This window comes from Chionomys nivalis, chromosome 4 (genome assembly GCF_950005125.1).
Source record: "Chionomys nivalis chromosome 4, mChiNiv1.1, whole genome shotgun sequence".
NCBI lineage: Eukaryota > Metazoa > Chordata > Mammalia > Rodentia > Cricetidae > Chionomys > Chionomys nivalis.
The window spans coordinates 97,475,976-97,492,983 of NC_080089.1; the positions used below are offsets into that span (position 1 = coordinate 97,475,976).

Sequence of the window (17,008 nt, forward strand, 5' to 3'; positions counted from 1 at the left end):
TTCACAGTTCCACAACGGACTCATATCTAGAGTACACAGAGACCCCTGGGAGTCAACAGACCTAAAAACCCCAAAGCAGGGCTCCCTCCTTGGAAAGCACATTGCAACAATGGGCAACGCCTGTCTTAGGGGATCACGGGAGTGCGTGTCACTCACACTGCCAGGACCCACCTCAAGGAGAACTGAGACTGGGCTTCCTTGGTGTGGGGTGGAGGGTAGGCCTCTACCACTAAGCTGCGATCCCTGCCCCAGAGTCGTGCATGTCGCTGTTTCCATTATAAGTACATGCGTTTACAATGTGTACAATCTCCAGCATGTGTGCTGCTGTTTCCATTATAACTACATGCGTTTTCAATGTGTACAATCTCCAGCTTGTGTATCACTGTTTCCATTATAACTACATGCGTTTTCCATGTTTACAATCTCCAGCTTGTGTATCACTGTTTCCATTATAACTACATGCGTTTTCAATGTGTACAATCTCCAGCATGTGTGCTGCTGTTTCCATTATAACTACATGCGTTTTCAATGTGTACAATCTCCAGCTTGTGTATCACTGTTTCCATTATAACTACATGCGTTTTCAATGTGTACAATCTCCAGCTTGTGTATCACTGTTTACATTATAACTACATGCGTTTTCCATGTTTACAATCTCCAGCTTGAAGCACAAGCCTGCTCTCCCTGGTTCTGGAGGACACAGAGCTGACTCTATTTACAGCGGTGTGAGTCTGCTCTCAGCTGGCACAGCTGCTGGACGGACATGGTTTAGGACCCAGCCAGTTTAGAGAGTGGCGAGGAAGAGTTCTCAGATACACGGACCAAAGGCAGCAGCTGGCAGCTGTTCAGACCCATGGGAAGGGAAGGTGCCTGCCACCAAGCCTGAAGCTCAGTTCCCTGTGGTAGGAGGAGAGATGTGACCCCCACAAATTGTCCTGTGACTTCCACACACGTGCACCACCACATACAAGAAACTGCAGCAAAACATTTCAAGACAGTAGTTGAGCCTGGCCAAGTGATCAGAGCTGCCTGAGAGGAAAAAGCCGAGGAAGGGGCTCCCTCAAGCACTCATGCGCTCACCAGTAGCTGTGTGTGCAGGGAGTTTAGGAAGCACCTGCAGGTCTAGACCCAGAAACACAATAAGAGGCCTGAGAAAACAAGAAAGTACCCCAATGTTAATACAAATGAAAACGCATTGCAAATGAAGTTAGGACATTTGATTTCCTTGTGTGCTTTCTTCTTTTGTTTGGTTCCTGGTCTTCAAAAACAATTATGTCATAATACTAGCTGACCACAGCCTACGGGCAGCTGGTGCACACGTGTAAGGAAAGATGAACACACACAACAAAGAATATGGTCTTAGCGTGGAGAGATGACTCAGTGGTTAAGAGAATGAGATGCTCTTCCAGAGGATCCAGGTTTGATTCTCAGCACCCACATAGAAGCTCAAAACCCACTGCAACTCCAGCATAGGTGATCAGTGCCTTCTGTCCGTACCTCTTCTGGTCTCTATGGGCACGGTAGCATGTAGTGCATACATACATGCAGGCAAAATATCTGTACACATACAGTAAATGAAAGAAAAGGAAGTCTCTAGAAAATACCCGAGAGGAGATGTCCTTGGACAAATACCGCATTCAAAATGTAACAAACCAATGCTAAGAGGGGCCAATGTGAGGCTGGACTTCCTGTCCTGTAGGAACCAGGAAACTGCAAGGGGCTGCGTATGCTGCGGCCATAAGAGCTGCTGGTGCATTCTGGGATCCTAGAAACTCAAGGGCCTAAGGGAGGAGGAACGGCGAGTCTGCGGCCACACTGGGTTACTTAGTGAGACTGTCTCCCAACAAGTAAAGGAATAATGTACTTAGGGGGAACTATCGCTATTCAAACTTAAAGAATTGTTCTTAAGGAAGCAAGAGTACTGAATGCACTAGACAAAGAATTTAAATCAACGGTCTTTTTTGACACAAGGTCTCACTGAGTAGCCCTAGGCTGTCCTGGAACTTGCTTGTAACCCAGGCTAGCCTTGAACTCACAGAGATCTGCCTGACTCCTAAGTGCTGCATGTACCTATGACATTACAGGAGCACAAACCACAGTCTTGACTACATTAAGGAGATAAAGGAAAGCACAGCAATGAACAACGGGAATCAGGGAAAAAATGAAACACAATGAGGAAACCAGGGAGGACAAGCTATAAAAAATAACCTAAAAGATTCTGGCCAGGCGGTGGTGGCGCACGCCTTTAATCCCAGCACTCGGGAGGCAGAGACAGGCGGATCTCTGTGAGTTCGAGACCAGCCTGGTCTACAAGAGCTAGTTCCAGGACAGGCTCCAAAACCACAGAGAAACCCTGTCTCGAAAAACCAAAAAAAAAAAAAAAAAAAAAGATTCTGGAGCTGAGAGTCACAGGAGTGAAGAGGAAATCTTCTAGAGGGTTCAGTTCAGTAGGCGGAAGAACGGACTGGAGACGGAACAATGAAAACCTCGCACACCTCACAGACCCGTAAGGTAACTGGGAAGTCCTCCAGCGGACACAGCACACCAGGAGCGGGGCCACACCGAGAGAAAAGCCTAAGACTTGTACAAGTATCCGAAAGCCCCCCAGATTTGATATGATATGAAACTACAAAACCTAGAAACTCTAAACTCAAGCAGGATAAATTCAGACACTTGGACTGAGAGATTGCAGTGAAACGCTGGAGGACCAAGAGAACCCTCAAGGCTGCAAGAGACAAGACTCCTGTGCACAACGGGTCTTCGATTAGACTGTCAAATGCTATTTCTGCAGACATGGTGGAGGCCAGATGGCAGGTCATATATTTTATTTTATTTTTTTTAGGTCATATATTTTAAATGCAGAATGAAGAACACTAATAATTCTGTACCCACAGTGCTTCAAAGAGGAAGGAAAACTGAAAAGTGATGACATTCCAGGATAAACAGGGAGGCTACAGAGTTCACGACCCTAGACCAGTGGTCCTCAACCTGTGGGTCGTAACCCCCTTTCACTGGGGTGCTAAGACCACCCTGTATATCAGATATTTACATTATGATTCCTAACAGTAGCGAAATTACAGCTCTGAAGTAGCAACGAAGATGACTTTATGGTTGAGAATCACCACAGCAGGAGGAACTGGAGTAAGGGGTCATAGCATTAGGAAAGCTGAGAACCCCTGCCCTACACACACTCTGCATTAGGTCCTTCACAAGTGCTCCGGGAAAGGAGGAAGGAGGCCAAGCACCACACAACAATCTGAAGAATAGAGACCTGCAGCACAGGGAGCCTCCAGCGGCAAACAGCCAGGGTCATAGCTGTCTGGTTTGGAACTCCGCCTTTTCTTCCCGCCATCACTTTAAAAACAAATGAAGCCCAGACACGCCTGATGGTGAGTGTCAGGGATGAACTTTACCGCTTCTCTATGATCTTGTCGAGAAGATGAACGCAGAGAGAATACTACCTCACTCACTCATGACAGCTGCCGTTCCTAACGTCAAAACCAAAGACACCAGAAAAAGATAACCACAGATCAGCATCCATCACCAACACACAAAAAGACCAACAAAACACTGTGAAAGACAGCAGTGAGTGAGAAGGATGATATACCACAACAAGAATGAGATTTAACTCAGGGAAGCAAGTCTGGTCCAGCCACTGGAAAGAGGTAATATCATAATCTATCAAATTACAGGCTAAAGAAAAAGCCATCCCCAAATAAATAAATGCAGGGAAAAAATTCAACAAGATCCAATGACCATTTAAGTTAAAAGGGGAAAAGCCCCTAGCCTATTAGAAACAGAGAAGAGTTTTACAAATTTTATAAAGAACATCTACCAACATCTTTCGGCCATCATGACATCCCATGGGGAGCAGTGGCTCTCCCAGAAAATCAGGCCCAGCACAGACAGGGCAGGCAGACCCAGCGGGGTGGAAGCCAGCCTCATCTACATACTGAGTTCAAAGTCAGCCAAGGCTGTTAGGGAGGATCCATTCAACTGCTTTTCGATATTCTACTAGCTAATACAGTAAGAAAATAGATAATAAGGGCGGTGGTGGCACACGCCTTTAATCCCAACACTTGGGAGGCAGAGGTAGATAAATCTCTGTAAATTCGAGGCCAGCCTGGTCTATGCAGTGAGTTCCAGAACAGCCAGGGCTACATAGAGAAACCGTGTTTCAAACAACAATTATATAAAAAGCACACACACACAAAAGTACATTAACTTGAATAATGACAGCTGCAGCTCAGAATAGTGTCCAGAGAAAGTATGAACAAATGTGCACCCCCACCAAATACACACACACACAATTTTTCCAGTTTACTTATATAAAATCTGTTTAAAAAACAGAACCCAAAAAACACAGTCAGCATATCCTTTCATGATGAAAATACCCCAAATCTGGAAAGAGGGATAACTGGATTTCCACGTGCTGAAGAACTAGGCTGGACCACACACCAAAATAATTTACATTCAATCAAACCTAAGCATAGGGGCTAAAATCATATAATGCTTAGCGAAGACACAGGAACAACCCAAACGTGGTGGTGCACACCTTTAACCTCAGCACTGGGTACTGAAGAAGCAGAGACAGGTGGAGTTCTATGAGTTTGAGGCCCGCCAGGTATATACAGGGAGAGCCTGTCAGAGAGAGAGAAAGGGGAAAGAAGATGGATGGATGGATGGATGGATGGATGGATGGATGGATGGATGGATGGAGAAATGGAGGGAGGGAGGGAGGGAGGGAGGGAGGGAGGGAGGGAGGGAGGGAGGGAGGGAGAAATGGGGAAAGGAACAGACGGATGGTCAGACCTAGGGAAGTAGATAGGTAGGCAGGTGGGTAGGCAGGCAGGAAGACTCAAATGACCGAAAGCTGTAGCAGGAGCGGCTGGAGATTGCTGTCTGCAGGCACAGGTATGTGCCTAAGGTCTTGAAAGGTTTCGGGAGCATCAGTGATGTGGCCCACAGAGAATGGAATAAATGCTGATGTTGTGTGATGTCTACTGCTGCAGCTGTTCCTGTTAAGGCTCTGTAAGCCAGGCTGACCTTGAACTCAGGGTTCTCCTGCTTCGCCCTGCCTAGTGTCCTGACTTCCACACCCAGCTGACGATAACACTGATTTTTGTTTTCCAAACTAAGAAGAACAGTGAAGAGAGGCAGGGTCCACCCACGGTCCCCACCAAAAGGCACAGCTAGGAGGAGATCCCCTCAGCCAGCTAGGACTCAGATCTGGCACTGTCACCCGAGGGGAGAGATACTGTTCATGTCTTGGGGGCTGACTACTGCATGTGCAGTCAGTGACCAAGCTACTGGAGACACAAAGAAGACACCAGTCCCCTCAACAAGGGAGAACCAAAAGCCACCCTCAAAATCACAGACCTTCCGATCTGAGAAGGAAGAGGATCTTGGAAACCTGAGACAGCTGTGAAAGGAGCTTAGGAAATATTTAATGCTAAGAGAAAGACACCGTCACCACACGCCTTGAGCTTCTTCCCTGGCCATGGAAGGGTTAAGGCACACAGACACCAAGAGTTCAAGCAGTCTTGGTGTCCAAACCCAATCAGAGGTTTCTGGGGCCCATGTCCTACCTGAGGCCACCTTGGGCTGGTTGCCGACAACTCCAACGGTCCTCCCATTCATTCTTGCAAAGCCAACAACAATGTTCTTTGCATAATTGGGCATGATCTCAAAAAACTCTCTCTCATCAATCACCTGTAGGAATAAATTTCCTCCTGAGCTCAGAATGATTGAGACAAAAATATTATGATAATAACCGCAGACAGCCTTACACAGAAAACAGACAGCCCAGCTCAGCACAGTTCTCTCTCCCTCGTAACAGTGGGTGGGGTGGGACCCTCTCACACAACACAACTTACTGTAAAGAATTCTAATATAAATCTAGCATTCACTGTGGCAATCTGCATGAACCAACTTCAAGCTCACATAAAAATGTTAAGGACAGCCGGGCGATGGTGGCGCACGCCTTTAATCCCAGCACTTGGGAGGCAAAGGTAGGCGGATCTCTGTGAGTTCAAGACCAGCCTGGTCTACAGAGCTAGTTCCAGGACAGGCTCCAAAGCCACAGGGAAACCCTGTCTCGAAAAACCAAAAAAAAAAAAAAAAAAAAAAAAAAAAATGTTAAGGACAGTCAGGCAGCGGTGATGCGCACCTTTCAACAAAGCATCTGACCGGTCCAGCGAGGCGGATGGATCTGAGTTCGAGGCCAGCCTGGTCTACAGAGCGAATTCCAGGACAGCCAGAACTACACAGAGAAACCCTGCCTCGTAAAACCAACTAACCACCAAACACCATCAAGAACAGAATAGGACCAGAGACGGCTCAGAGGTTAAAGAGCATCTGCTGCTCTTGCACAGGACCTGAGTTTGGTTCCCAGCACCCATGTTGGACAGCTCACAACCAATTCAACTCCAGCTCCAGGGAATCCGACACCTCTGGCCTCACAGACACTGCACTTATGTTACATACATACATATACATACACACACACACACACACACACACACACACACACACACTCTTCTCACTAGCATTTTCTTACCATTATCTCTCCCCACAATGGTCTGGTTTTCATACATGCAGATCAAGTTCCTTGAATCATTTTAGTCACAGACATGCTTTTTACCTGAGTCTTGTACTGTCTAAGCACACAGAAGCTCCCTGACATAAGCACAGTGACCTATAAAGCAGACAAGGACAGTGTGCGCAGCACTGACTATCGCTACACCACCGCACACAGACTTGAGCAGCTGGCACGCTTAGTGACCCTGTCTCTGGTCCCTTTAACTTCCTCATGCATCAGTATTCAGCGTCTTCATAACATCTCTGAAGACAAAAGGGTAAGTTATCAGGTGGGGCTGCCTTCCTGCTCAGTTGTTTGATGGCATCATCTTTGGGATACCATGGTGATGTCTAAGTGGCTCACGTCAAGTGGCAATGATGTCACTTTGTCCTATAATGGTGCAACCTGCTTGGGTTCTCCTCAACCAAGTCAATGGATTTTCCAATACAACCAATAAGCATTTCTCCTACTATTTATCTAAACTTCATCAAAATTTTGGTGTCTAGTGCCAGGTATGGTGACACACACCTTTAATCCCAGCACTTGGTAGGAAGAGGTAAGATCTCTGTGAGTTTGAGGCCAGCCAGGTCTACATGGTAAGATCAAGGACAGCCAAGATTATAGAGAGAGACTAGCTCAAGAAAAAAAAATAGATAACCAAGATTTATTCATTTAGGCTGGAAATATACCTCAATGGTAGAGCACTTGTCCAGTGTGCATGAGCAAGTTTAATTTCCAGAACCAACAAATCAATACCATCCCCCCTCAGTCGTTTTATGTTTAACTACATCAAAAGTTCATATAGTTTAATACTGTCTCTCTCTCTCCCATTCCTTTGTATTCCCATATACAGTTAATCTTTGCTGCTGGCCTTTCAAGGCAAGGTTTCTTTCTTGGTGCTCCTGGCTGTGCTGGACTTGCTCTGTGGACCAGGCTGGCCTCAAACTCAGAAATATGCCAGCCATTGCCTTCTGAGTGCTGGGAACTAAAGGCGTGTGCCACCACCACCGCCCAGCCCGTATGATTAATCTTAACTGTCAACTTGGTTGGACTAATAAGCACCTATGAGATTAGCAGAACTCACAGCTGTGAGTGTTTGCCAAAGTGTCTGTAGAGCTACAGATTTCTCTGAGCCCAGGAGCAGATGGATCTCCTCAGAGTACAGCAGCATTGGTGACAGGGGTAAAGGTGGGAGGTGAGGGGGTCACTGGAGATGTGTCTTTCCAGAACCCTTCTATGCCCGCCCATCCCACCCACCTTGATGTGAGCCTGCTTCAAACGCCAGCGCATTCTCCGTGTAGTGGGCTAAGTTCCTGAAGCTGTGAAACTAAAGACATTTCCTTGCTTCTAGTTACTCTCTCGGGGACTCTGCTCACAACTGCAGAGAGTCACTAACCCACCCACCCACCCACCATCTGCTTTGAGGGTATTTCTGGCCCGAGTTTGCATGGGTGACAATTTCCTGTCTTTAATGTGGACGGCAACACAGAACTGACGGTTTCCGCACGACTGGGAATTGTATCACTTCACGCCTGGCACTAACACCCCAGCCACCGTCTCATAATTCCACTCCTGTACATTATGTTCTGTGCATCTCGTGATTACAAACTGTGGTGTCTATGCTCTCATACTGTGGGCAATTTCTGGACTATTATCTTGGTCTTGTATGATGCCAGCTTCCCCTACCAGCCAAGAAGGAGAGGAACTGCTTCCCGCAGGCTGTCCAAAGGATAGCATTCAAACTTCACTTCTGATCAATTTGACATACAAGAAATAACTCAGTGTAATTCATTTTATCAAGGCATGGTTCTCTAACTCAGGACATTGCTTGTTTCTGCAGGGTGCCAGGGAGCCAGTCCCTGAATCTCAAGAGACTCCCCTGAGTCCACCTCCCATCTGGAGCATTAGAAGGAATTACAGACACCTGCTACATGTCCAGAAGAGGAAGGCTCTGGGAATTCGAGTTCAGACCCTCGTAGTCGAATGGTAAGAGAACCATTCAACCATTTAGCCACCTCTCCGGAATTCCACCGTGACGACTGATCTTGAACATTTTCTCATATGCTTAAGGGCCATTTTTGTCTTTTCGATGTTTCCATTTGTTCTTAGATGATTTTGCTATCCATTTTGGCCTTTCTTGATTTGTAGGAATTTGTGTTCTGATATCAATACTCTCAGATATGGGAAATGTTTTCTCCCAGTCTAGTGCCCTTTGGCATTTATGCTTCTTCCCATGAACGGTGGAGTTAATGTTTTTGAACAGAAGTAGATATGAATCTCAATTCAAAAACACTTCTCTACCTTCTAAGATCACAAAGAGATCCACCTGTCTTTTGTGGAATGTTCCCATGGATTTACTGTTCATATGGAACTCTGGGCCATTTGTTTTCTATGTTGTTATTTTCTTATAGACAAGATCTCACTACATAGCCCAGGCTGGCCGGGGGCTTGGGCTTCTCCTGCCTCATCCTCCAAAGTGCTGAGATCACAGCCTCTGGGCCCACATTCCCCTGCCCCTCTTTAGTCACGTGATGTACAGTCTGTATCCTCCCACGCAGCCTTCAGTTGTCAGCATCTTTTATGAAGAAAAGCAACCTTGCTCCTGGGCTCGGATCTATTTTTACCATCTGCTAAAACTCTCCTGGGTCTGTTTCCAGCTCTTGAGTTCCAGTCCGCTGGTCTATTCACACGCCGGTCTCTCGCTGCTTTAAGCACAGGCACAGCTCGTCCAGCGTAGCTTCTGCAGCTCATTCCCAGTGACCAGGAACTAGGTATGCACTTGTTCGTTCTATGAACGTGTTTATTCAGACTGCCTTCAAACCGTAAACTTAGGCAGAGCTGGCACTTCACACTGACCCATGCTAAGGAATGCATCTCCGCTGCTTAAGTGTGCCCCTGACTCCCTTCTGCATTGCCAGTTTCCCCATTTACCTGTAGTGGTGATATATTTGGGGTGTTTTCTGGGGGGAGGGCTTCTATATTTTTAAGATGGGAACTAAATTTGCCAAGTCATTTCTCTCATTTTTGGTATTAAGATATATATTCTTCTGTTTAAGCCACAGTCCAGAAGTTTTGATACACAGTGTTTCCATTCGGCGTTAGCATCCTATGAGCACACGCCTTTAATCCCAGCACCTGGGAGGCAGAGACAGGTGGAGCTCTCTGAGTTTGACACCAGTCTGGTCTACAGAGTGAGTTCCAAGACAGTCAGGGTGGTTACACAGAGTGCCCTGTCTCAAAAAAAAAAAACAAAAAACAAAAATAGAATTCTGCCATTTAGTTCATATCTTCCTCCAGGAACTGCTTAACAGATTTCTTTCCAGGTGTTGGGATAGCTTCTGTTTTAGCAGATAAGCATCTATAGTCTAGAGAAATACTGTTTATAATTTTAAAATATTTTCCATTTGTTTTTATGTGTATGACTGTTCGCTGTGCATATGTATGTATGCCATGTGTGTGCAGTGCCTGCAGAGGCCAGAAGAGGGTGTCATCGGCTCCCTTGGAGCTGGAGTTACATATGGCTGTGAGCTGTCATGTGAATGCTGTGACCAAAACCTGGGTCTTTTGTAGAGCGGCAAGTACCTTAGCCACTGAGCCAGCTGTGCTAACCGAGGTTCTGTAAAGGAACAGAACTGACAGTACACACAGACAGCTACAGATGAAACGGGAAGGGACGTGGTCTGGGTGTTCCAGCAAGGGCTGCCTGATGACAGAAAGGCTAAGATCTGGTGGCAGTTCAGTTCACAGATCTCAATATGTCAGCTTTCCCAACTGGATCCCTGGAAAGCTGCTGGTCTTCAGTCTGTAGAGATCCTGAAGAAGGTGGATTTAATACTGTTCACAGAAACAGGACAGGTGAACTTGCCAGTGAGACTGAAGGGGCAGGCAAAGGCAAAGTCCCCTTCTCCAGGTCCTTTATCTGGGCTGCACCAGAGGTGTGGCTGAGATGTAGGGTGGGTCTTTTGCATCAATAATCTGATTAAGAAGATCCCTCACAGGGCTTCCCGGCGGCGTGGGTTTTAACTGATTCCAGATGCAGTCCGGTTGACAACCAAAATCAGCCATCGCAGCATCTCTGCGAATTGTTTTTATGACATTTCTGTGTGTGTGTATGTACTACAGGGAGCATAGGAGGCCAGACCACAACTTGTGGGAGCCAGCTCTCTTTTTACCAGGAGGTCCTGGGGTCATACTCAGGTCAACTTGGCAGCTGGTACCTTTACACCTGCTGAGCCACTGCAACAGCCAAATTATTTGTAATTTTTCTTTTATCAAATTTGATGTTTTTCTTTCCACCCTCATTCAAAATCTTTTGTGAATGTTCCCCTGTAGTTTATAGTAAAATTTACTGCCCAACAATACAGAACACAGCCATGAGGAGGGGTAGCCTGGCCATGCCTGTTGACTCCTGCAGGCTCCCGAAATAAGAAAAAAGACACAGGTCACAAGCTCCAGGCCAGGCTGAGCCCACAGAACCATCGACATTCCACCAAACAAGAACTGCTGGTAAAACTGTGTGTGTGTGTGTGTGTGTGTGTGTGTGTGTGTGCCACCTGCAAATGCCCCGTAGAGCCCAACAGTTGCCTTCCCTGATCAAACCAAAACACGGCTGCATGAAGGAAGAGGCACTCTGCATCCTAAGCCTCACCCCCTACTCTCGAGGAAGATAAGGTCTCCGGACCAGAAGCACTTAACAGTAACACCCAACAAGGATCACCCTGTCTCACTCCAAGTCAGGATATGACACTAACTCTGTGCACCTCAGTGCCTTCCAAATCCCGAGCTCTGCTGGCCCAACCCTCAAGTCCATCTGAGTCCTCAAGATGTCATAGCCACTGAATCATACCAGAATACCCTGCCTGGCAGTCCCTGGCCACTGCATTTCCCACTTGTGCTGACGCTGAGACCCAGTCAGATACATCCTGATAAGACAAAGCGCAATGACCACGGCTGAGGCTGAGAGAGGACAGGGCGCTTACTGAGTGTATGATGTCCAGCATGTCGTAGGCTTTGCTTGACTCCAAAGGGACGATGGTGTCCAGCTCAGGAACCAGGCGGTCACTGGAAAAGACACAAATGGAGTCAGCATAGAAACCACTGTCCTGCAGGAGCCGAGGAGGAAATGAGGGAAGCAAGACACCAACTGGTGATATGTCCTCACTGGACGGTCACAGAAGTCACCTTGGTCGTCACATCGCCTCACAGAACCTGCCTACAATACCAACTCATGTGACTTAAAAAAATATAGGAAAAAATAAGATTACTCCCGCTTGTAGCTCTTCTGTTTGCCCTTCTGGAATGTTTCCTACACTGGAGACACAGCATGGGCTCTAAAAGGCACTAGAGACAACAGGGCAAAGCCCGGGAACCCCCCTCTGACTTCCTGCAGCATCTAGGACAGAAGAGCAAGGAGTCACAGTAGGAATGAGAATCCCCCACCCCCACCCCCACCCCAGGTAAACCAGCTACAGCCCCTTTAAGCAGCAAAGTCGTAGACCCCTGGACAGAATAAATCATCTGGGACCAAACCGTCACACCCTGACCTGTGGCTCTTTCCTCGGCAGGCGAGGAGATCAAGTTAGAGTTTGTGTCTGTTTCACTGGAGAATCCAGCAGATCACACCCCTCAAACCTCCTCTCTTCACCGGGCTCTCAGCCCTCCCTGCCCCATGTGGGCAGCTGGGACTACAGGGACCCCCCCCCACACACACACAAGAAGTGCACCCAAGTATAGCGTCTGACCTTGGCCAGGTCACACGGCCCACACCAAACCAACTTCCCAGAAAGCTCTGCTGTGTACTCCACTCCACCTCCACTGAAGATGGAATCCATACTACTTAAGGGTCACTTAAAGAGCTTCCCTGATAGGCTACTCAGATCCTCGGGGACCTAGGCCACACCCTCCAAATAATGTCTCAAATTCTTCAAGAACACCAAACAGTACCTAAACAGTCTGAAAAAGAGCAGCTTCCTTGTGACCCCTCCCTTCCTGTGGTCCCATGAGTTGTGAAGGCACAGTTTCGGGGCACTCAGGGCTCAGATGCCTGCTCTAGAACAGCTGACCTCAAACTCAGATCTGCCTGCCTCAGCCTCCTAAGTGCTGGGACTAAAGGCATTTGTCACCACACCAAGCTTGGATCTACGGTCTGAGGTCTTTAAAAGGAGCTCAGCAAAGCAGATCCCACAACACATCCCCTAAGGTCACACTGCTGACTCCCTTTGGCTGCTCCTTATCAAGACCTAAAAACCTTCTATCTCCATTTTTGGACAACTCCAAAGGCTTAACAAACTTCTGCAGTCTCTTCTACCCCCAGAGCCAAAACCAAGGGAGTAAAGAAATCACCAAGGACTGCTCCTGTCCCCAGATGCCAGCAACCTCGCCACAGCTGGGACCCTGTTGGCATACTCTGCAACCTGCTCCAAGCTGACCTGAGATCCTGTCAGGATAGAGATGCCAGAAGGCCAGAGACAGGCAAGCCTGCCGCCACCTACCTTGGGTCATGGCACTCGCGGACCGGAGCTGGGTCCTGGCTACTGAGGGGCAGGTAGTTGAAGAACTCACGGAGGTTACACAGGGCATCCACATCATTCTCGAAAGCTCTGTGGGCCACACCTGAAAGCACAGAGAGGACAGGAGGCCCAAGGACCGGCGGTCAGCTACAGGTGACAGATGAAGATACTCATGGGCTTCTCCAGCTTGGCAGACGCCAGCCACGCTGGCAGCTCTGTCCTCAGTCACCCCAAGTGTGACGCTCCTCTGCCAGCCCACACCCCACATTCCCTGCTCTGTGAGCAATGCGACACTACTCTACACCAGCTCCCCCAAGGCTGCTGACTGCCTCCTGCAGAGAAAGGTGCCTGGTGCACATGGGCTTGGACACAGAGGAAGGAAAGGGGAAACACCCTGGCCCTGACCCGGGGTCAAGCCATCGTTTTGGAAGCAGAGCCAGCACTCTCCCAGGCCCACCTCCCCCAGGCCTTCTGCTTCCCACTGCCTCTTAACATCTCTGACCTCGAAGCAGCCAGAGGGAGATTTGTATGTGAATCAGGATAGCAAGACACACTTTGCAGCCAATCACTCCTCTACCCTTTTGCCTTTGTATAAGCTACTGCCCATGCCTGGGTGTTTCCCCGTCAATACCTACGGGGAACCTCTTCAAGGATATTCACCCAGCACCCTCACTGTGAACACTACCCTTGCCCATGAGTAGAACCTCAACAGCCCAGTGTCTGGGGGTCCGTTCTTCTCCCACAGACTCCGTGAGGTTCTTGTCTGTAAGCTGCATTGCCCGACTCCCTTACTAGTAAGTAACTGCCATGTGGTCGGGGTTGTGCTATCTCCACAGACACATTCCTAGCACCCAGCATGTTTCACACACAGACACTCGATGAACACCTGCTGAACGAGAAAGGGGTATTCTCAACAAGACTGAATTCTATTAACCAAAGAACGTTTACAAACTGGCACAGCATTCTGGAAGTCAGTCTGGCAAAGCCTCAGAAAGATCAACAGCTATGCCACCCATACCTGGGCATGTGCCAGCAAGAAATAAAAATGTCACACAAATGTTTGCAATAGGATATTATGTTATAAACACAAACATATATGTTAGAAGACCCAGACGTCCATCACCAGATAGAAAAGACATGTTAGGGCTGGGCCTGGGCACAGTGGTACAGCAGCTGCCTAGCAAGCTGAATGCCCTGGCTGTAATCTCCATCATGGGGGTGGGGTGGAGGGGTGGGTGGTGGGGTGATGGTGGTGGTGGTGGTAGAGAACAGTAGCCCACACCTGTAATCCCAGCTCTCAAAAAAAAAAAAAAAAAAAAAAAAAAAAAAGGCTGAGGCAGGAGGATTAAGAATTCAAGGCCAGCCTAAGCAACTTAGTGAAATCCTATCTCTAAAATAATATAATTAGTAGTTATACATCTATATATTAGACAATCACTCCATTAAAAGGAATGAAGTATTGAGATGGGATACTACACAGACAAGCCTTTAAAAATGTATAGCATACTGGGTGCAATGGCCAAGACTATAATCCCAGCAAAGGAAAGAGAGCCACAGTAAGTGTGAGGCTAGTCGGCCTTCTGTGTGTTCCAGGACAACCAAGACACACAGTGAGATAGTCTCTAAACAAAACAAAATGTAAAAAGTATAGTAAGTAAAAGAAGCCACTCATAAAAAAGAAGTAAGTCTTTAAATTTGAAAATATACCATTTCCTCAGACTTCCTTTCCCATGCCCATCCACCAAGACAAAAAGTTTTATTTGGGATCGAGACTAAAAAAACATACCCCATGTCCAGCAAGATGACTAGTTGGAAAAGGTACTTGTGGCCAAGCCAGACAATTTAAGTTTGATCCCTGGGACCCACATAAGAGAAGGAGAGAACCAACTCCCACTATTTTTCCAACCTCCACATGAATACTGTGCTGTGCCCCTCACCACATTCACACAAAACTGAGTGTACACCCATGTGCATGTACGTGCGCATGCGCGCACACACAGACAAATGTGCGCACATGCACACACATACACATGCACACCCACACGGAAGCTCACAGAGTAATAATCGAAGAGAAAGGGAATCAATAAAAGGAGACAGAAGGAAATGGGGTGGATGCAAACAGAACACCTGATCAACATGTATGAAACAGAAACGTTTTGTACAATAAATACACAGTAGTAAAAAGTTTTTGAAGACATCATTGTCATATGACTCCACTTACATGAACTGTTCAAAGTTAAGCACACACATAGAAACAAAGTTGGCTCATGGCTGCCTGTACTTCCGGCAGCCAGAATATTTGGGGTGCAGTGGGAGAGGCTGAAATAACTTTTGCCTGAGTGCCAAAAGTAAGACACAGGATACCATTCCAGCCGTTCTGCAAGTTCAATTGCATGGATATAAATCACACTTCTATGACCACCCACATGAGCTCCAAGATCACTTTACAGACAAGGAGGGCCTGTGAAGAAGAGCTGGCCTGGCACGTGGGCCAGTAATCTTATTAGTAATCATTAGTAATAATCTACTACCTAAGTCTGAGACTGTGACTTGAGCCACGTCTGTGGCTGTAGCTCCCGGTCCTCCCAGGTAAGCGCTGTTGGTGAAGTGACATTTTTAACACCTTGGACAACCCTGCATGGCAATGCCTTCTCCTTTGGAGAGCAGGAAGGTCACGGTCACATCTCTCACCTGACACAGTGGTGTGGGTCTTGGCACCACCCAGCTGCTCCTGAGTGACATCCTCATTGGTAACAGACTTCACGACTTCAGGGCCAGTGATAAACAGGTAGGATGTGTCCTGAAATCAGATTTCCACACTGTCAGACTCAAGTCACCGGAGCTACTCAGGACTTCACTCAACCAAGACCATAAACAGGGGAGGTGACGGGGACCTGATGACAGGACTACAACAGAGCACTATTCTCAGAAGACCTCTGCTGTCTGCTTCAGTCTCAGTAAATTAATCTGCAGGGTGGCTAACTGCAGTGTGGTTAACATATGGTGTGGCTAACCTACAGTGTAGTTAACCTGTGATGCGGCTAACCTGCGGTGTGGCTAACATTTGGTGTGGCTAACCTGCGGTATACTTAACCTGTGGTGTGGCTAACCTGTGGTGTGGTTAACATTCGGTGTGGCTAACCTGAGGTGTAGTTAACCTGTGGTGCGGCTAACCTGCAGTGTGGTTAACATTTGGTGTGGTTAACCTGTAGTGTGGCTAACCTGTGGTGCAGCTAACCTGCAGTGTGGTTAACCTGTAGTGTGGCTAACCTATTGTGTGGCTAGCTAACCTGTGGTGCGGCTAACCTGCGGTGCAGCTAACCTGCTGTGTGGTTAACCTGTAGTGTGGCTAACCTGTGGTGTGGCTAAGCTGTGGGGTGGCTAACCTGTGGGGTGGTTAACCTGCAGTGTAGTTACCCTGCAGTGTGGCTAACCTGCAGTGTGGTTAACTTACCAGGTTAAGTTAGACCTAGGGTCCCAGGTGGCCCTGACTCAGAAAGCAAAAAGGGACCATGGGACACGTGAACAGGACAACAAGAGGATACAGGGGACACACAGGGAACATGGGGACATGGGTGCTGTGGGATAATGCTCTTGGACACTGTAAAGATTTGTCACTCATATTGGTTCAATAAAATGCTGATTGGCAGGTAGCCAGGCAGGGAGTATAGGCAGAGCGACCCAACTAGGAGAATTCTGGGAAGAGGAAAGGCAGCGAGTCAGTCACCATCCAGACTGAAGCAAGATGAGAATGCCTCACTGAGAAAAAGTTCCAAGCCACATGGATAAACATAGATAAGAATTATGGGTTAATTTAAGTTGTAAGAGCTAGTTATTAATAAGCCTGAACTAAGAGGCCAAACAGTTTATAATAATATAAGCCTCTGTGTGTTTCTTTGGGACTGAACAGCTGCGGGAC

The 17,008-nt window shown here is 47.5% G+C and overlaps 1 protein-coding gene across 1 annotated transcript in view; it reads right to left on the reverse strand.

The window, feature by feature from the left end:
- Pccb (propionyl-CoA carboxylase subunit beta) overlaps window positions 1-17,008 on the reverse strand; it is a 53,168-nt gene that overhangs the window by 5,870 nt on the left and 30,290 nt on the right. The window contains exons 7-10 of the mRNA XM_057767145.1: window positions 15,781-15,889; window positions 13,072-13,192; window positions 11,560-11,641; window positions 5,589-5,712 (exon numbers count right to left, since the gene is read on the reverse strand). Of these exons, the coding sequence (XP_057623128.1) occupies window positions 5,589-5,712; window positions 11,560-11,641; window positions 13,072-13,192; window positions 15,781-15,889 (436 nt within the window). The remainder of the gene's footprint in view (window positions 1-5,588; window positions 5,713-11,559; window positions 11,642-13,071; window positions 13,193-15,780; window positions 15,890-17,008) is intronic.